The 22,063-nt window shown below is 25.3% G+C and overlaps 1 protein-coding gene across 1 annotated transcript; it reads right to left on the bottom strand.

Annotated features, from left to right (window-relative positions):
• Positions 1 to 13,551: 13,551 nt before the first annotated feature.
• Positions 13,552 to 20,373, bottom strand: LOC122498663 (ataxin-2 homolog). The gene is made up of 4 exons (XM_043606511.1): positions 20,219 to 20,373; positions 18,172 to 18,262; positions 16,790 to 17,284; positions 13,552 to 13,773 (listed from the first exon to the last, which is right to left on the bottom strand). Exons 1-4 carry the CDS (start codon positions 20,228 to 20,230, stop codon positions 13,769 to 13,771), a joined length of 603 nt encoding a protein of 200 aa, XP_043462446.1. The 5' UTR covers positions 20,231 to 20,373; the 3' UTR covers positions 13,552 to 13,768.
• Positions 20,374 to 22,063: the final 1,690 nt, after the last annotated feature.

Raw genomic sequence — 22,063 nt, forward strand, 5'->3', positions numbered from 1 at the left:
AAAAATAATTGAAATTTTGCGATGAGTTTCATTATTGAAGAAAAATAATTGAAAAAAATTGTATAGACGCAATTCTTTATGAGAATTCAATTTTAAAAAACATTCAATTATTCAATAAATTATTTAATTTTGTATTTAAATAACTGAAATCTCGTAGAATTTTCTTATAAAAATTGTTTTAGGAAATGAATTTTAATTATAATTTTAGAATTATAATTGAATTTTAAAAAGCTTTCAAATTAAACTCTTTGAAAATCTGATTTTTTCATACTTTTAACTAACAATTCTGTACAATTAATTTTTCTGAAAAAGTTTAATTGAATTTTTTTTTAAAATTGTTTCAAGTTTTTATTTTCTAATTTACAATAATTGCAGAAATTTCAAATATTTAAAATTTTGTTAAATTGAATTGTAAATAAATGAGTTTAAAAATTCTCAACGTTGAATGAATTTAATTAGAAATTTTAATAAATTTAGATTTTTGAAAAATTCTAATAATTCATAATCTTCTAAAATAAGTTATATTTGTCAATATATATGTAATTAATCATTAAAAATAATAGATTTATAGAAGAATTTTAGTTAAAAACACAAAAAAAAAATTGAATTTTGAAGAAGTTACAAATAATTGCAGAAATTCAATTATTTTCAAAAGTAGTAAAATTTTTTTCACAAAATTCAATTATGTTCAAAATTTAAAAAAAAATCTCGACGAAATCACAATTATTATCTTTATAAATAAAAAAATTCTTCTTCAAAATCTAATTATTTAAAGAAATTTTTAATACAATTCTTGTCAAAAATTCAATTATTTACAAAAATTTTCCTAATTTCAATGATTTTCAATATCTACTATTTTAATAAAATTTCTCGAAAGAATTGAATTATTTGAAAAATTTTTTTAATAAAATTGTACAAAAACATTTAATTATTTTCATAAATAATAAAACTTTCACAGGAATTCAAATGCTTACAAATTTTTTATAAGTTTCTTCTCAATAATATTCAATTATTTTCTGTTATATAATAAAACTCATCGCAGAATTTCAATTATTTCTAATTCAATTTTAATCAAATTACTTGAAAAATGTAACTATTCTAAAAAAATTTATTAAAATTCGTCAAAAGAATTCAATTATTTAAAAATTTGTTAATAAAATTCTTTATAAGAATTAAATTTTAATAAACATTCAATTATTTAATAAATATAAATAATTTACTTTGTATTTAAATAATTGAATTCTCGTAGAATTTTTCTAATAAAAATTGATTTGAAAATGAATTTTAGTTTAAATTTTAGATTAAAATAGAATATGAAAGAAAATTTTTAAAGAAAATTGTTAGTTACAGTAATAATATTCTTATAATATAAAATAATGATTTTAGCACTCGATCTTCTTTATAATTATTATAAAACATGAAGAAATCGATCACTCCCAGTCTTCGACTCGGAGTAATCGTTTTCTTTATGTTTTATAAAATTTTTTTTAAAGTTGATTAATTTCAAAAAGGTTTGAATTTCAATGTTTTGATGAATTTTAATTTCTAGGGAAAAATAATTAATAATAATTACATATTTGAAATATTTAAAAAAGAAATTATTGCGTTTTAGAATAATTTTACAATTAAAGATATTCGTAAATAAATTTAACAGAACACTTTTTCAATAAAATTTTTTACTTTATTTTCTAAAAATTCAAATATTTTCATTTTCTCATTTTGAATTAAATTTTCTAATATTGACAAATATAATTTATATCTAAACATTTTTTTCCCCTTTATTTTTGAAAAACTTTGAATTTAATTAAAGCAATTGAAATTAAGAAATAGAATTCCTGTGAAATTTTTATTATTTATAAAAATAATTACATGTTTGCGTTATTAAAATTGTTAATAAAAAAATTTTAAAAAAATTGTTATTAAAATTGTTTTTAAATAATTGAATTCTTTTGAGTAATTTTATGAAAATAGGAGCTATTGAAAATCATTGAAATGAGGAAAGTTTTTGAAAATAATTGAATTTTTGACAAGAATTTTATGAAAATTTTTAAAAATAATATTGTTATTGAGAAATAAAAATTATAAAATAAAAAAAAATAAATAAAATAAAATGGGTATATTTCCTACTTTTCAATCATAATTTTTTAACAATTAACAATTTTCTATTCTTTATAAACAAAAAGGAGGAAAATTTGCATAATTTAGATCAATCATTCAAAATTTATTATAGAAAGAAGCATATAAGAAACCGAAAAAGTACCATAAAATAGTAATAATAGTAAAGTAGTAGGAGTAGTATAAAAATAGTGAAATAAAATTTTCTTAGCGCTATTCATCGCATAGTGAATAGAAAATTTCCTTGTTGTGACTTTTCGATCATCGAGAAAAAGAATATATTATTGAAATAGTTAAGATGTCATTTTCAGTGTATAGCTTTTAAGTATTACAATTCATTTGACTTGAGGTTTCACTATGGAGTGAAAATTCCCGCTGACAATTATCTCATAATCATTAATGAAATAGTTGTGTTTTGCCTTCTCGGCTTTTAGGATTTTGTCCTTCTAACACCGCAGGGGTTTTTGACGAACGATAATAAGTCAGCAGCAGTCTTTTATTATTTGAGGCGCCACACTACTGTATTCATGATGATGTCAGTAAAGGGCAAAGTCATCATACTTTTGTCTTGATGATTATTATCAAAAGGGTTTTCCCTCTTCAATAATCCACTGTTTTCACCCGATCATCTTTGACTTTAATTGTTGTTGTACTTTCTCCAAAAAAGGAGAAAGAAATTTTGTCAAAAAAACCTGCTAATGCTGATGACAACAAAAGAATATTTTACAACACTCAAAGAATGGAGAACAATAACTAAAAGGTTGAAATGTATAATAATAAAAAGAAAATAATTATCCTCATAAATAGTACCGTCTAAAAATAAATATTTAAATACAAAATACAAATATACAAAATTCCCTTATTCTATAAATAAGGGATGTAAAAATTAATATAAAAAATATATTCGTAAAACTAAATAAAAAGAGAGATTTGCAATTTTTATCCGGAGATTTCAATGCCAAGAGAATATGCGGAGCAATGAACTTGTTTCGTGGAGGGAAAAAATTGGAGCGGAACAGGAAATATTGAGTATTATGGAGCATACAAGAAACTTGCTTACAATGGCTGACTTCCTAAGGCAAAAATCAGAAAGTTAGACACCACTGCTAGTCTTTGGGATTCGAAAATAAAAAAAAAACCCCGAAGGGGTCGTGAATAGCGTATACAGACAAGTCCCCGAGGGATGAGCAGCTGTCACACACCCTGCTTGCCGATTGGTCCATACGAAAATTCGGCCATGCTGAATATTTCCAGTCTAGCTTCTTTTCACAATGGAATCTCAAATTTTTGCCAATTTAAACGAAAAAAAAAGGATTAAAACTCTCATGTTTATAACTTATATAATCGAATTATAAAACCCGAAAAAAATACACTCCTTTCTTTAATAGTATAAAATTGCAACGAATTGTTATCAAAAACATGCGGATCAAATCATGATGATTCAAATTTTCGGCGCATCAATTTTGATTCACTTTAGTATATCAACTTGATCAAGAAAAACATTTTTGGCAAAAAAAGACACAAGAAATTTTAATCTTAAAAAAATTCGTTCTTAATTCTATAATTATTTATAATCAGACATTGAATCTGGACAGTTTAGCAATGAATGCGATGAATGTCATTTCAATTTCTAATTTTTAATTTCAATTTTCAATATTTTTATCGTCTCTACATTTTTTTAGTCTTAGAATTAATTTTTTAACTCAATAAATTATAGTCATTAGTAACTTATTTATAAAAATAGTACAAAAGCTAAATAGTTGTTTGTTTTGAAAAAAAACCCGCAGTAGATGGGAAACGAAAAATATTGTTGCAAAAATGATATGAAGAGAGAGAGAGAGAGAGAAGGAAAAAAAATGGGGAGGGAGATAAGGGTTAATGCAGAGAGGGCATTCATTCACTTTAGCGCTCAGCTTGGACGCGCGTGCCGCCATCACCCCATAGGTTTAAGCGCAATTACTAAAATCGCTTGCCGGAAAGCCGCAACAGCTTTGTTATGTCACCCTCATCGTATCTCTCTTTATTGAGAACAGATAAAGTAGGATAAAAGAGAAAAAAAAATAGTGAAAAATTCTTCCCACTAGAATTATATATAATAATCACTCTCTCTACAGTCAATTATACAATCATCCTCGAGGATTTATTTAACCGTAAAAAAGTTTCTAGAGAGGCTAATTTCATATCCAAAAATTTATCTCGAAATAAAAATTATACCTATTATATCTATCGTAAACATTTTCTGACAATTGGATTTTTGAAACGACTTAAATAGTTAAATTTTCGAAGAACAAAAAAAAAAAAATTCTGAGTCTAAAATGATTTTCGTAATGATACTAATTATGATCATGGCAAAAAAGAATCGAGGTTTTTTTCTGCAGAAATAATTGCGGATAAAACTAAAAAAAAGATGTGTTTTCCTGCAGCGCCTCAAGCGGTAGCGTCACTGAACTACTTTAGAAGCGAAGCAGCGCCTCTTTCGACAGCGTCAGTGAACTAATTCCTGAGCGTTTTTCCGTAGCGCCTCAAGCGTTAGCGTCACTAAACCACTATGAGAGGAAAGCAGCGCCTCTTTTGCAACAGCGTCAGTGAACTAATCTCCAAGCCAATTTTTAATAAATAATATCTGAAATTTTTTATTTGTTAATCAAAATTTTAAAAAATATTTTTTCATGAAACAAGGGATAATTTTTGTAAAATTCACATATTTATTAGGAAACGAACGTTATTAAATAGCATTATAATAAGTTAGCTTTTATTTAATTTTGGAGTAGAATTATTTAAAATTCATAACCTTTTTACTTAAATAATCTTAGTTAAGAAATTGATAACTTTGTTAATTTGTCACATAATGTGTTTATTCCTTTTACAAAATACTTCTAGAAGAATCCGCTTAAAGTTCTAATTTTGTGAAATAACTTGAAAACATTGTTAATTGTTTGAAAATAATGTTAATTAATAAACACCGCAGATATTATTCATTTTTCTTATAATCAGTTTTTGCAAATTCACTTCCATGAAATCAAAAATCAATTTAATCTGATCATTGTGAAATACTTTTAGAATGAAACTTTTATTTATTTATTATTTTTATAAATATAAAAATTCTTATTGTTATTAATTTTCGTGGAAAATATCTATTTTTCATAAAATCAATACAATAGAATTCACCTTACAGTAAAATATAATAATTGTATTCAATTAGCATATTATTAAACTATTTATCAATAATTCAAAAAATTTTATTTATATGTAATGTAAAAGTTATTGTCCTTTTATTTTTTAATATTAATGAAACAATTAATAATGTTTTTGGGTTGTTTCACGAAACAAAAATTTTAAGCTGAGTCTTCTAGAAATATTTTTTAAAAGGAATGAACATTTTATGACACAAATTAACAAAGTTATGCTTTTGTTAATTAAGATTATTTAAACAATAAGATTATGGATTTTAAATAATTCTACTTCAAAATTAAATAAAAGCTAACTTATTATATTCAATAGCATAGAAAAGCTTCAATTCCTCATAAAAAATCATATATTTTTAATTTATTTATATTTGTTATTACAAAGTTATTAAAAAATATAAAATTCTTAATAATTTTTAGTATTTTAATAAGTTTTCTTAATAAATATACTTTCTAAGAAATAAACATTACTTGAAAACAACAAAATATTTTTATATTTTGCATAAACAATTTTTTTAGAATTTGATTAACAAGTAAAAAATTTTAGATACTATTTATTAAAAATCGGCTTTGAGGAATTGATGTGCAATTTAATAAGTTTTAATTTTAAAAAAAGTTTCTTTTTATCAAATGCAAATTATGCAGATTTTTTTTTTTACTTCTAAACAAAATTAGAAAATTGTTAAACAACTGCGATTAAGAAATAGAAAATTTATTTATTTTGCATTATTTTTCTTTATGAATCACAATTTTTAAAAAAGAATTATTATTTTGTTTTAGAAAAAGAAAAAAAATATTTGCACAATTTCTATTTTTAATCTTCTTTTTGGAACAGGATTTTTCACAAGAATTACGACATTCAAAAATTTCAAATTCAAACCTTTTTTGAAATTAAGCCACTTATAAAAGTATTTGTTATGAAACATGAAGATATCGATTGCTCCGAGTCGAAGACTCGGAGTGATCGATTTCTTCATGTTTTCTAATAGTTAAAAAAGACCGAGAGATAAAATTATTATTTTATATAAAAATATTGTTACTCCAACTTTTTCAAAATTATTTTCATCATTTTAATTCAATTATTATTTTCTTGAATTTTAAATTATCTTTTATGAAAATAATTAAATTTAAAAAAAAAATTTGGTATTTATAAAAGTAATTGAACTCCTTTGAAATTCTCATTATTTATGAAAATAATTAAATGTTTGCATACAATTCTATTAAATTAAAATTGAAGCTTAAAATTTGTTTGGTCCAAAGTTGTGTTTTTGCCCCACTGTACGGCTATCACTTAGAGAAAAACTTGAATAACTTTTGACCTAATTAACAATACTCACTTTTCTTTTTTTTAAATATTCGTCATTAAATAAGGAGTAATATTCAATAAAAAAAATTCTTAAAAATGTTGGGAGAACATGAATTTTTTTTTAATTGTTCAAATAAGTTATTTATATTTTTAACAATTTTTTTATTTTTCCATAATGACAAAGTAATTATTTCTTGTTATTCATGCTAAAAATCAACTCGATTCCTCTTATAGAACAGAAGAAACTAATTAATTTCCAAATTTATACGAAAAAATGTTATTATATAACCATAACTATTAAAAAAATTAATATTTCGCAAAATCTGTGCAACTTGTATTTTTTCTTTATCATATAGAGTAGAAAAATATGTTAAAACCATAACAAATACTCGCCCATCGAAAAATGATAACTCACTTCACAAATTTTGATTAATTTTGACTAATTATTAATAATACCCAAAAAGCATGAATAATGTATTAAGACATTAATGTATTAAACCAAAAAAAAAAAAAAAAACTGTGATTGCTGCCATTACAATTTTATCTCGGGCGCTGATCCACTTTAGTCACGTGGTATCGGTGCTTAACCACTCGTCACATGCGGACCCCTTGAGAAGCGACAGCTCGGGTTTGGCTTGTTATAACTCCAATAATTATGTTACCAATGCCGTTCAAGGACAAAAGAGGCAAGCTCTTGAGCGGCGATGGATGCAGAATGCAGCACAGGATTTGATGCAGAGGCCTCTATAACATCGCGCGAGAGACCCAAAAAAAAAAAAGAAAAAAAAAAGAAAGAGAGACGGTTGCTTGGTAGCCCAGCCCCAGCTGCTGGTAATCCTCCCTTTGTAATTTGCCTTCGTGACCCCCTGCCTGCAGTGGCGCGGACCCGTCAACTCTCTCTCCAATTTTTACCGGGAAACACATCCCCAAAACATCCGCCATGAAATGATCTTATCTTCACTTTTTCACCTCACTGACGTTCACAGAGTGCACCGATCGCTCACGATTACCCTGCTCCTAATAACTTTGCATTGGCTTTTTAAAGAAAGAAAAAAAAACCGGTATTTTTGTCGGCACCTTATTCTTATTCTTTTTCTTCAAAAAAATACAAAAAACACCGAAATTTCTCAATATATATATATATTAAAAGAGATATAGATATTTCGATGGGGAGAAAGAGCTGAAAGGAAAATTGACATGATTATTGTTTCAGTCATATATATTTTTGAAGTTTGGTAATTTAAAACTATAGTTTTAAATTACCAAACTTCAAAAATGGTATAGCATACCGCGCTGATTGTAAAGAACTTATTTTTGAAAAATTATAACTGCTTATACTAAATTTAAGCTGCCATTAAAAAAAATACCAGGAAGGGGAGATTAGCTAGAAAGTGAAGTTGTGTCTTTGGTGTAAAAATACACTGTACTTCCGGTTTGCACACCTATTTAAAAAGTGTATAGCGTTGAAGATGGCATGTAATTTACTCACTCTTTTACCCTCACTTCCACTTCACTTTCACTTTCACCCTCATTTTCACATCTCTTTCACTTTCACTGTTTCTTGGATTTAACTTAATTTCAAAATTTTACGAAAATTTTGAATGTAAATAACGTTAAATAAAAAAAAAATAAATAAAATGACAGTGAAAGTGAAGAGAAAGTGAATTAAAAGTGTCAGCCAAAGTAATAAAGTAAAAGTTTAAGTGAAAGTGAATTAAAAGTGTCAGCGAAAGTATAAAGTAAAAGTTTCAGTGAAACTGAAAGTGAAATTGGAAGTGAATGTGTTAGTGAAAGTAAAAGTTAAAGTGAATGTGAAAGTGAATGTGAAAGTGAATGTGAAAGTGAATGTGAAAGTGCGTCTTCTGTGAAATCTAATAAGAGACTTAAAATTTCTATCTTATTTTTCCGAATTCTATACAGTATATTTCTATATAATTCAAGTGGAGGAAGAAATATTTGTATATATGTAGGTGAAAAATAGATATTGTGAAAGTGAATAATTTCTACGCCAATGAAGGCAGCGGTCGATGTCATCGTGGGTATGCCCTATGGATAATAGAGTCCGCGACTTTAATGGACTCGCTAATCCTCTTCTCTGTTTGTCAGAAGAGAGAGCAGGGCCACCCCTAAATATAGACATTCAGACGACAATGAAGTGAAATCTCGGATAGGCGGGGAACCATGAGTAGAGAGAGAGAGAGAGAGAGAGAGAGAGAGAGAAAACGGGGGCTGAGTTAAGTATAATTTTACGCGGGATGAACATACACAGAACAGGATATATGAGAGAGAAAGAGAGAGAGAAAAATTGAATGGTGGGGGTGAATCTCCTGCACCACATTCAAGGAACGTGTTGGCAAAAAGATCCGCCCCTTGTGTGTGGGACCACTGGTGCGATGATACCCTGATTTCTCAAGTGACAAAATAAGCCGAGATCGAAGTTTCAAACACCTGCGTTTACGAGTCATCGTGCACGAACATTTTTTGCTAATTAATTTTCATCAATTACAAACTTATTTTAAGACTCATCGCTTAAGGCTCAAGGCTCACTTTAGGCTCAAGACTTGTTTGAAGCTTTAAGCGAGTCTTACGTCTTAGTTCAATCTTAAGTCTTAAACAAGTTTTTAGCTTTTTTTATTGAAATGAAAAATTTTGAATCGTTTGCAGTTTAACTGTAAGCAGAGGGTCGATTACGTAATTTTATTTTCACTTTCACATTCATTGTCACTTTTACTTTTACTTTCATTTTCACTTAGACACATTTCTATTTTCACTTTCATTTACACTTTTTCACTTTCATTTTCACTTGGACACATTTCTATTTTTACTTTCACTTCCACTTTCACTTTGAAAGGTAGGGAAAATATAAATTTATCAAAGTGAAAATGAAAGTGAACATTTTCACTTTGAAAAATTTCTATCTTCACATCGATGATTTTCTTTAGACACACACTTTGTTCTTGAAGATAAATATAAAATTTAATTTAAAGTGAAGATTTATCATGCGGTGATAGGTAAACCTGAAAAAATATACGTCAAAGTAAAAATGAAAGCGAATGTGAAATATAAATTGTGGGGTGCGTTCATGTAACTTTCACTTTCACTCAAGAAATTTTCACTTTCAATTATAAAAATTCTCACTTTTATATTAAAAAATTCTCACTTTTACTTAACTAAGTTTGACTCTCATTAAAAATTTTTTCATTTTCACTCACAAAATTGTCACTTTCACTAAAAACAATATTAACCTTCACTCACAAAATTGTCACTCTCACTTAAAAAAATGTTGACCTTCACTCATAAAATTGTCACTCTCACGTAAAAAAAATGTTTACCTTCATTCCCAAAATTGTCACCTTCACTAAAAAAATGTTAAACCTCATTCAAAAAACTGTAACTTTCACATTCACTCAAAAAATTTTCACTTTCATTATAAAAATTCTCACTTTCACTTTCACTTAAAAAATTTCCGCATTCACTTAAAACAATGTTCACCTTCACTCACAAAGTCACAAAATTGTCACTTTCACTAAAAAAATGTTAAACTTTACTCAAAACACTGTAACTTTCACATTCACTCAAAAAATTTTCACTTTTATTATAAAAATTCTCAGTTTTACTTAACCAAGTTTAACTTTTATGAAAAAAATTCTCACTTTCACATTCACTCAAAAAATTTTCACATTCACTATTAAAAAAATGTTGACTTTCACTCACGAAATTCTCACTTTCACTTAAAAAAAATGTTGACCTTCATTTACAAAATTGTCACTTTCACTAAAAAAATGTTGACCTTCACTCAATAATTTATCACTTTCACTTTGACTCAAAAATTTTCATTTTCACTCAAAAAATTCTCATTATCATTCAAAATTTGTTTACTTTGCCTAAAGAATAAAATTCTCACTTTTACATAACTAAGTTTACTTTCATTAAAAAAATTTTTACTTTTGCTCAAAAATATTTATATTCACTAAAAACAATGTTTGACCTTTACTCACAAAATTGTCACTTTCACTAAAAAAAAATGCATTCTCACTTTTACTTTCTCTTTCATTTTCACTTGAACACATATCTCTTTTTACTTTCATTTCCACTTTCACTTTGATAGAAAGGGAAAATATATATTTATCAAAGTGAAAATGAAAATTCACAAAATTGTCACCTTCACTAAAAAAAGTAATGTTAAACTTCATTCAAAAAACTGTAACTTTAACATTCACTTAAAAAATTTTCACTTTCATTATAAAAATACTCACTTTCACTAAAAAATTCTCACTTTTACATAACTAAGTTTGACTTTAATATTAATTGAAAAAATTCTCACTTTCACTTAACAAATTTTCACATTTTTTTGATTTTATTATTTAAGTGAAGTAAAAAAAAATATGCTAAATTCTGTTTAATTTAGAAGTATAGATATTTTTTTAAATAGAGTCTGAAGAAAGAAAGGAAACTGGTCATTAAGTAAAAAAAAATTCCGTTAAAGGATTTAGAAGCGCACGTGGACTTATTTCTCTAATGCCCTTAAGGTCTAAATCTCGGGATTTTGATTTTTCAAACCGATATTCGAACAAGAGACAAGGAAGAATGGATCAACCAAAAATGTCAATATTGTTTTGTGTAAGTGAAACTTTTCGAAAAAAATAATTGATTTTAAAAAAAGTTTTTCAAAATTTTGTTTCTTGTCATTCTTTTCATTATTCTTTCATGGTTTATATTTTAATACATAAGATTAATAGGGGAGAGTCTCCAGTTGTGAGACGGGTTTCATTTTTGACCCGTAAATTGTAAACGGGTAAACGAAATTGTTAATAAAATACACCGTTCGAAAGGTAACAGAAATACGCAACTTTTATTAAAAGAAAGTATAGTGTTTCGATGAACTCAAAAAGTTTTACGATACATTTTCCGAGCACATCGCTTTTTTCAAAAAAAAAAAATGTCTCCAGTTGTGAGACACTCATTAAAAATTGCTAAAATTTAATAAGTTTGACATAAAACGTTATGTTTAGTAGAAATAATTAAATATATTAATAATATATATTATTATATACTAAATAATAATATTTATTCGCCAAAATATGACTATCAAATAAACACAATTTAATAGCTTCAACAAGAGCATTAAAATTGATTTCTTCTGAATCAATTGACTTTTTTCCACTTGACATGCCCAAAAATACTAGAAAAAAAATCAAAACAACATTTAAATAGTATGCCTGCAAAGTAGTATTTTTTATGCTGCCCAGATGGGTGTTGACACCGTCTCACAACTGGTGATATGCTGTGTCTCACACCCAGAAATTGGCGCTATTTTGAAAAAGGAAAATTAAATTATTTTCAACCGTAGATTGGAACAATGCAATATTGCATCACAAAATATAAGGAAAACACTAAAAGAAAATGCATTACATTTACCTTTTCAAATTAATTAACTTGGAAAAAAAGTACTTTGCATTTATTGAAAAAACGCTTTTTAGTCGATTATCACACACAGTGTTGGTATTTAACAAAAACAGTTTATATATCCGCTTTGGCGTACACGAGAAAGTTGGCTCATATAAAAAGAAATGTTTTTATAGAAACCAATCGGCTTTTTAATATTGCATGTTAAAAAAAATTGACTGTCTCACAACTGGAGGTGTCTCACAACTGGAGACTCTCCCCTACTCTCTAAATTTGAATAAATAAAAAATTTTTTACTAATTTGAATCAGTGACTGACTTTTTGCTTTTAAATTAGTAAATTTTACTAATAAATAGTAATTTATACTATTTTATTAGTAAATATTATTATACATACTTTATTAGTAAATTTCACTAATAAATAGTAATTTCTACTATTTATTAGTAAAATTTACTAATTTACTAATTTACTAATAAATAAATAGTAATTTCTACTAAATTATTAGTAAAATTTACTAAATTCAAATGCAAAATATCAGTCACTAATTGAAATTAGTAAACATTTTTCATCATTGAAATTTAGAGAGTATTACAGTAATCATGTTGGTACTAACAAGTGATTTATAAAACCCACCTGTATATACACATGAACCTGTAACTTGAAATTAAAGTATCAAAGTCATTTTGAAATCACTCGATGTCAACTTGATTTTATTTAAATGTCAATCAGTCCAGGTGACTCTTAATGTCAATTTCAAGTCCCTTTTAAGTAAATAATCATTTATTAGACAAAAAAAATTACTTCAATTGTAATTCACTTTAAAATCATTTTATGACTCATATACTTGAATTTAGTCGAAATACTCAAAGTCTCTTCAAGTCAAAAAAAAAAAAAAAAAATTTGTTTATTGATATTTTCTCTTTGAAATCCTCTTTCTCTTCCGGTTGCAGAGTCGTCGTAATTATAAGGGCTTTTTAATATGATTGTATATACTGTACTTAGATGAAATAAGATTATTATAATTATTGTTAATTAGTAAAATAGTTTGCCAATGAGAAAATACATCAAAATTTGCAAATTCCACTTTTTTAACTAAAAATTTTATCTGTAAATTTAGTAATAAAGGATTCATTTTCACACCTGGAAAAAATTTTATTTAAACCAATTATGACAATTTATTTAAGTAAAATAAAAATTATAGTTGTCTCAAAGTCAAGTTGATTATTTATTTGTTTTAAATAAAAATCTTATTCGACATAAATAATAATTTTTATTTTTATTTTTACTTGGATTTTTATTTGAATTATTTTTTTTTTAATTTTAAAAAATTATTTTTTTATTTTTATTTTATTTTGAATTTTTATTTGGAACAAATGAAATTATCGACATAAATAAAATTTTATTTGTATTAAATTGAAATTAATTTGAAACAAATAAAATGTCTAGTTGCGGTACTGAGACAAATATATCTTTTTTTTTAATGAAGATGCGTAAGGTGAGTCAAATATAGATGACGATTAGTAATATTATACCTAAAAGTCACATTTTAAAAATTTTATTTCGTAATTTTATGTAAAAATACAATACTACTTGGAACACAGTAAATAACAATTGTTTTTTGTACTCTAAAATTATATGTATATATATATCGTGTTACAAAATGACCTAGTCACTTTTGTTTCCTAACTAAATAATATTTGCGATTAATGCAGGATGAGTTTTGACTTCTTGCATCATCATTCTCTCTACTATATGATCAACCTGAAACACACAAGTATAATATTTATTATAATAAATAATATTTATTATTATTGTTGACAGTAATTTTGTTTTTGAATTTTCATCAAAATAAGAGAATAATAGGTATTCTTTGGAATACCAAATGGTAATAATATTAATTAGGGCGCAAAACTTTTATTAATTTTATTCGACATAAATAAAACTTATATTTAAACCCAATAAAATTTATAATTGAAACATTTTGAAAATTCATAAATTTAAAAAATCATATTTTAAAATCACTTTTATTGTTCTTAAATGGTATTAAAATAAATTGAAAATTAATAGAAGGGGTTTCAAAACTATCCGTTTGGAAAATTTTAATTTAATGATATTTAAGACCCTAAACTTAGTCTATGTGAAAGAAGTATTTTAAAATAATTAATTTTTAATATCAAAGCGTAGTTTTTGAAGTTAGGGGTGACTTTTTAGATTACAGTTTTAATTTGTATTGTTTTTGGGTAGACGGTTTTTGGCCTGGTTTTTGGAACCTTCAGGAAAGCCTTTTCGGAGACTTTCAGTTGTCATTTTTATTGACTTTCAGTAGGCTTTCTTCTTAAAGTTAGGGTAAGCTTTTTGGAAAATTTTATTTATCAATCTTTAGTGACTTTGCGAATAGGCTTTCTTCTTAAGTTTAGGGTAACCTTTTTGAAGATTTTAGATATTTTCAGTTGTCAATCTTTGGTGACTTTGAATAGATCTTCTTTTTAAACTTAGGGTAAGCTTTTTGAAGATTTTTGGGATTTTCAGTTGTCAAATCTTGGTGATTTTGAGTAGGTCTTCTTTTTAAACTTAGGGTAAGCTTTTGAAGTATTTGGAGATTTTCATTTGACAATGAAAAAGTTTTATAACTTTAAGTTAGCTTTCTCTGGAGTCTTTAGGTACGCTTTTTTTAAAACTGTGAGTAAACTATTCTTTGGAAACTTAGGGTTAGCTTTTTGGAGAATTTTATTTGTCAATCTTTGGTGACTTTGAATAGATCTTCTTTTTAAATTTAGTGTAAGCTTTTTGAAGATTTTCAGATGTCAATCTTTGGTGATTTTGAGTAGGCCTTCTTTTTAAACTTAGGTTAAGCTTTTTGATGATTTTGGAGATTTTCAGTTGTCAATCTTTGGTGACTTTGCGAATAGGCTTTCTTCTTAAGTTTAGGGTAAGCTTTTTGAAGATTTTGAAGATTTTCAGATGTCAATCTGTGGTGACTTTGAGTAGGCCTTCTTTTTAAACTTAGGTTAAGCTTTTTGAAGATTTTGGAGATTTTCAGTTGCCAATCATTGGTGACTTTGAGTAGGTCTTCTTTTTAAACTTAGGGTAAGCTTTTTGAAGATATTTGAGATTTTTAGTTGCTAATCTTTGGTGACTTTGAGTAGGCCTATGTTTTTTAAACTTAGGGTAAGCTTTTTGATGATTTTGGAGATTTTCAGTTGCCAATATTTGGTGACTTTGAAATGGCCTTCTTTTTAAACTTAGGGTAAGCTTTTTGAAGATTTTGGAGATTTTCATTTGACAATTTTCGGTGACTATACTTGAAAACTTGGATAAACTTTCTTTGGAGTATTTGATTTGAAAATTTTTATAACTTTAGGTAAGCTTTCTCTGGAGTCTTTGGGTAGGTTTTTTTTAAAACTTTGAGTTAACTATTCTTTGGAAACTTAGGGTTAGCTTTTTGGAGAATTTTATTTATCAATCTGGTGACTTTGTGAATAGGCTTTCTTCTTAAGTTTAGAGTAAGCTTTTTGAAGATTTTGGAGACTTTCAGTTGTCAATCTTTGGTAACTCAAAGAAGGCTTTCTTTATAAACTTCACGTAAACTTTTTGGAGATATTAGAGACTTTCAGTTTTCAACACTTAATGCCTGTAGATAGACTTTGTTTGGAGACTTAGGAAAATCTTTTATTGGAACCTTTTAGTTGTAAATGTTTCATGATTTTAGGTTATCTTTATTTAGAGACTTTGGGATGGCTTTTTTAAAATCTTAGGGTCAGGTTCTTAGGGTAAGCTTTTTTCGAGACTTTATTTGTCAAATTTTGATGACTTTTGGGTTTTCTTTGGAAACAATTTACTTGTCAATTTTCGGTGACTTTGGGTTTATTGGAAATTTAGCATAAGCTTTTTGGAGACTTTCAGTGGTCAAACTTTGGTGACTTAGGGTAGGCATTTTTCTTAAACATAGGGTACGTTTTTTGAAGATGTTCAGTTGACAATCTTTGGTGACTATAGATAGTTCTTTTTCGAAAACTAAGGGTGATTTTTGATGTAAGTTTTTTTTAAAGTCTTTCACTTGTACTTTTTTTAAGTCATTAGGTTGGCTTTCATTGGAGACTTTGGGTAAACTCTTTTTGGAGAGTTTCAGTTGTCTATCTTTATTGAGTTTAAGTGGGATTTCCTTTTATACTTAGGGTAAGCTATTTGGAGCTTTTGGTTAAAAATTCTTCAGTGACTCTCGGTAGACATTGTTTGGAAACTTAGGGTAAGCTTTTTTGGAGACTTTCAGTTGTCTATCTTTGGTGACTTTGACTAGATCTTCTTTTTAAACTTAGGTTAAGCTTTCTGGAGATTTTCAGTTGCCAATATTTAGACAATACAAAGTCGCTAAATATTTATGGAAAGCTTTAATTAGAGTCTAAGTAGGATAGGCTTTCTTTCAAACTTAGGGTACGTTTTTTTGGAGACTTCATGTTTCAAACTTTGATGACTTTGGGTAGGCTTTCTTTTAAACTTAGGATATGCTTTTTCAAGACTTTCATTTGTCAAACTTTTCGTAAGTTTGGGGCGGCTTTTTTTTAATCTTAGAGTAAGCTTTTTGGGGATATTAGAGATTTGAAGCTGTCAATATTTGGTGACTTTGGATAGGCTTTATTTGTAATCTTAGAGAAAGGTTTCATTGGAGTCTTTCAGTTGTAAAGTTTTTGATGACTGTTGGTTAGCTTTGTAAATTTAGGGTATAGTAAGTCTTTGGAGTTTCCGTCTTTAGTAAGTTAGGGTAAGCTTTGACATCTACCTTGTTGATTTTGTTGAGCATGAATCAATTGTTGAATTTCGGGAGGAATATTATTTGAGTAGTGGGGTTGTTGTTGTTGTTGATGATTGTAAATTGGCTGCTGTTGTTGCTGTGGTCTGTAAGCTTGTTGCTGTGGTGGTGCATATTGCTGTTGTCCTTGTGGAGCGTACGCCTGTGGTTGTGGCGCTCGATGTTGTCCACGCTGCACATTAATTGGTTCAATAGCTTGCGATGGTGCAGAACCAAAATGAATTTTAGGACGATAAGATGTCGCTTGACTTTGGGTTTGAACATTGGCTTGAGGTGCACCTTGATGCGTTTGTCCTGGCGTCACTTGTGGTGGATTAACATGGGCTGGAACGCTAACTATTGGTTCACGCGCCTGTTGCAATTGCAGCAATTGCTTAATTTGTCCTGGTACCTGAGAGTAAGGCCTATAATTTGGCAAGGCATGTTGTTGTTGTTGTTGTGCTTGTCTCACTTGACGAATTTGACCTGTTGGAGAATTTTTTTTTATTAGTTATCGTCAATTTTGGCTTTATTATTAAATTTAATATTGTAAGTATGTAACTAATTAACTAGCTAAATAGTCGAATAGCTAATTAGTTAAATAGTTAAATAGTTAAATAGTTAAATAGTTAAATAGTTAAATAGTTAAATAGTTAAATAGTTAAATAGTTAAATAGTTAAATAGTTAAATAGTTAAATAGTTAAATAGTTAAATAGTTAAAGTAATAGTTAAATAGTTAAATAGTTAAATAGTTAAATAGTTAAATAGTTAAATAGTTAAATAGTTAAATAGTTAAATAGTTAAATAGTTAAATAGTTAAATAGTTAAATAGTTAAATAGTTAAATAGTTAAATAGTTAAATAGTTAAATAGTTAAATAGTTAAATAGTTAAATAGTTAAATAGTTAAATAGCTAAATAGCTAAATTTGAAAAAAAATTTGAATAATATTTCTCTCAACATTTACTATCTCTATAAAGCGAAAATAATTTTTCTCCCGTCTATTTTGAAACATTTCTCATATTATAAACTGGAACAAAATGAATGTCCGCGCAAAGGGATACAAGTGTATGAAATATCAGTTATACCCTTTTTTTTGAAAATTTAAGACGGCTAATCTCTTTTATAGCTTATATTCAAAGAGTTCAATTACAAATGTATTAACAACTTTCATTTTCAATTATTATTATTATTTATTTTTAATAATTTGAACTTAAAATTCTTAATTAGACACTATATTTATAATGTCTTGTAATTTTTAAAATAAATAATATATATATGTAAATTTATCGATTCGAAAATTGAATAATTTTGTCGTTTATATACAATGTTGGAAAGGAATTTTCATTAGAATTCAGCGAAAGGAAAACTTACCGAGACCGGTTCTCTGCTGATAAACTTCCGGATTCTGATCCACAAATGGAAGTTGTGCATTGCATGTCGCTGCGAATGCGAACATTAAAATCTGTCAATTAAAAGAAAGAAAAAAATAATCACGTTATGTGGTAATATGTTTTTTTTTCTTGAAAAATAATAGGTTTAAGATTATTTCTAAATTATTTTCTTATAAAATATTTATTTTAGTGTAAAATAATATATTTATTTATTTTTATTTACTACAATTTTACATAATATTTAATTTAAAAAAAATTATTTTTACTTTTAATTTTTGTAAAAAAAATATAGAGAAAAGTGAAGGAAAATAGAAAATGAGAGAAAAAATAATGAAAAAGGAAAAGGAAAGAGAAATTTTAATGAAAGTAGAAATATATGTGTAAAAAATAGAAAAAGAAAAGAATAGAGAAGTAACAAAAAATATAAATAATGAGAAATAGAAAAAAGAAAAAAAAATATGTAAGGAGAAGAGAAGAATAAAAAACTGTAGATTAGAAAATAGAAGAATAAGAAAATAGAGAAAAGAAAATAAAAAAGTAAAAAATAGAGAAAAGAAAAAAAAATGAAAAAGTATAAAAAAATAGAGGGACAAATGTAGAAAAGTAGAAAAAATAAAAAAATGAAAATAAAAACTGAAAACAATAGAAAAATAGATTAAAAAGTAGAAAAATAGAGAAATAGAAATAGAAAAGTAGAAAACTACATGAATTAAAATGCAAAAGTGAAAAAATAGAAAAAAGTAGAAAAGCAGAAAAATAGTTGAAATAGAAAAGTGAAAAAAGTAGAGAAATAGAAATAGACAAGTATAAAAATATATCAATTAAAATAGAAAAGTAAAAAATAATAGAGAAAAGAGGAAAAAGTAGAATAAGGAAGAAATGAAAATAAAAACGGAAAACAATAGAAAAAATAGAGTATAAAATTAAAAAAGTAGAAAAATAGAGAAATGAAAATAGAAAAATACAAAGAAAATGTAGAAAAGTAGAGAAATACAGAAATAGAGAACAAAAGTAAAACATTAGAAAAGTAAAGAAATGAAAATCGAAAAGTAAAAAAAAATATAAAAATTCAGAAGAATGTAGAAAAGTAGAAAAATAGAGAAATGAAAATAGAAAAATAAATAAAATAGAAAAAAGAAAAGTAAAAAAAATTGAAAAAAATGAAAAATGAAAAAATATAAAAGTAGAAAAATACAGTAAAGAAAGTAGAAATATAAATAGAAAATAAATTTAAAAAATAGTGTAAAAAATGAAATTTTTTAAAATAGAGAGAAAATAATAGCGTGGAAAAAAAAGTAGTATAGAAATATAGATAAAAGAAAGTAGAAATGTAAATACAGAATTAAAAAATCGAGGAAAAAAAGTAAAAAAATTAAAAGAATATAGAAAAAAGAAAATAAAAGTGTAAAAAATAGAAATTAAAAAAAATGGAGAAAAGCAAATAGAAATGTGTGAGAAAAATACAAAATTAAAAAAAATGAAAAATTGAAAGAAATAGAAAAGTAAAAAATTAAAAACAATAAAAAAGTATAAGAAAATGAAAATAAAAAATTCTCCCATATGAAAAATGAAATTTTCATTTTAACAAAAAACAGAAATTCGAAAAATATCCCTGAGAGACAATAATATATATAAAAAAAAGATTCACTCAATTATTTCCAAATAGAAAAATTTTCACAACTAATCTAACATTCGGTAATTAGAATAATTAAAAGTCAATTAAATATTATACATCTTAATTGAATATTCTAATATGTCACTTTATAAATTAACATTTATATGTCCCATTACATTTCTCCAATAATATTAGTTTATAATTTATAAATATTAGTATTAAAAGGAAAAAAAAATCTGAACTAAACTTCCTGTCAAGGTTACTTTCTCGATATGCGACATTTATTAAATAATCAAAAATGTGACATACAAATTATATTGTTTACCTCAAACTAAAAACAAAAAAGAAAAGAAATATTTGCCATTCAAATTAATTTGTTATTAAAAATATTTTTTCTTTCTTTTCTACTTACAAATAATTTCATGATGAAAAACTTAATGATATGATGATGATAAATGATGATGATTTCGATAGGAACCTAAGAAAACTGGCGATCGCGTCGCGACGCACTTCTATATGGGCGCGTTTCTGGGGTAAATGACCACCACCATGGTTTCATGGTTCGTTGGCTTCGAAAATTTTTAAATTACCTATGCACATATATATATATATGATCATGTAACACCCTGTTTGACTGGGCTCTAATCTAATAGGCAGGAAGTGATCGGGTCCACTTCGCGGTGTGTTTCATTTGATCGAAGAAAAAAAATCAAATCTATATATGTGTGCAATATCATTTATATACTACGTCTGTGTAAAATATAATGTCTCATTCTAATGATAAGTTGAAACAGTTTTTACTTCTCTTCTCTATAATTAACAAAAATTGACAATTTATTTACAAGACGTAAATTTTTTTCAAAAAAAAAAAGAAAATCTGTTATTTTTTTCCTACTGAAGTTGAGAAAATTGTCTTTTTTTCAATTTTTTTTTAAAGAACAAAATTTAATTTTACTGTCCAAAAATGCAAAAAGAAAAAAATAATATAAATTTCTTGCGACTTAAAATTTTTCTGCTATAATTGAAAAAGTAAATTTAAAAAAATATATACAATAATATTTTTATTATTGTTTTTAAATAAATTAATGAAAAATAAATAAATAATTAAGTAGTTAAAAATTTTATTCATTGTAATTAATTGTTAAAATTATTATTTATAACTTATAACTTTTAATTATAAAAATTATAATTATTATAAATTTTATAACGATAAGCAATAATAATTATTAGTAACGAATTAATAATAAAATTTTTGATAATTATTTATAATAATTACTGATAATTAGTACTATTGTAATTATTTTTAGTAATTTAATAATTTATATTTAATTAGTTTATAGTACTTATTTATTTAATTATTCCTGTCTATTAAATAAATAAATAAATAAATAAATTAGTGATAACTACTTTTATAATAATCATTGATAATTATTATTAATAATAATTATTATTATAATAATTATTGATAATTATAAATATAACAATTATTGATATTAGCTGTTGATAATTATTATTGATAACTATTTATAATAATTATTATCAATACTAAATAATTATCAAAAGTTATTAGCAATAATAATTATCAATAATAGTCTTTAATAATTATAATAATAATTATTAGCAATAGTAATTATAATAATTATTATCAATAATAATTATCAATAATTTTTATAAAAGTAGTTATCACTAATTTATTTATTTATTTAATAGACAGGATAATTATTTATAATAATTATAATTGATAATTATTATTGATAATAACTTTTGATAATTATTTATAATTGATATTTATAATTGATATTTATAATTGATAATTATTTATAATAATTATTGATAATTGTTATTGGTAACTATTGTAATAATACTTTTTGATAATAGTTATTGATAATTATTATTATAATAATTATTGACAATACACTGAAAAAAAACTTTAATTTGATTCAAATACCCGATTAATTGACTATTATCAATTAAATATTTAATTAAATCAAATAATATTTATTCAAGTCAATTAAATTGTATTTGAACCAATAATTTCAGTATATGAAGCAAATATGAATTGAAACATTTAATTGACTCCAATAAATATTATTTAATTCAAGTAAATATTTCATTGATAATAGTCAATTAATCGGTTATTTGAAGCAATTAAATTTTTTTTCAGTGAAATTTTTATTAAGAACAAAATGTTCTTAATAAAAATTCGAAAAATGTTTTCAAAACCAATTCTCTGTGTCTAAATAAAAGAATAAATTTC

The sequence above is a fragment of the Leptopilina heterotoma genome, unplaced genomic scaffold, assembly GCF_015476425.1.
Source record: "Leptopilina heterotoma isolate Lh14 unplaced genomic scaffold, ASM1547642v1 Lhet_157, whole genome shotgun sequence".
Taxonomy (NCBI): domain Eukaryota; kingdom Metazoa; phylum Arthropoda; class Insecta; order Hymenoptera; family Figitidae; genus Leptopilina; species Leptopilina heterotoma.

Excerpts from the sequence above, each read along its gene's own strand:
- LOC122498663 (XM_043606511.1), bottom strand. Across the intron at positions 17,285-18,171 it reads TCAGCAGAGAACCGGTCTCG|GTCAAATTCGTCAAGTGAGA; the intron begins GTAAGTTTTCCT and ends ATTCTCCAACAG.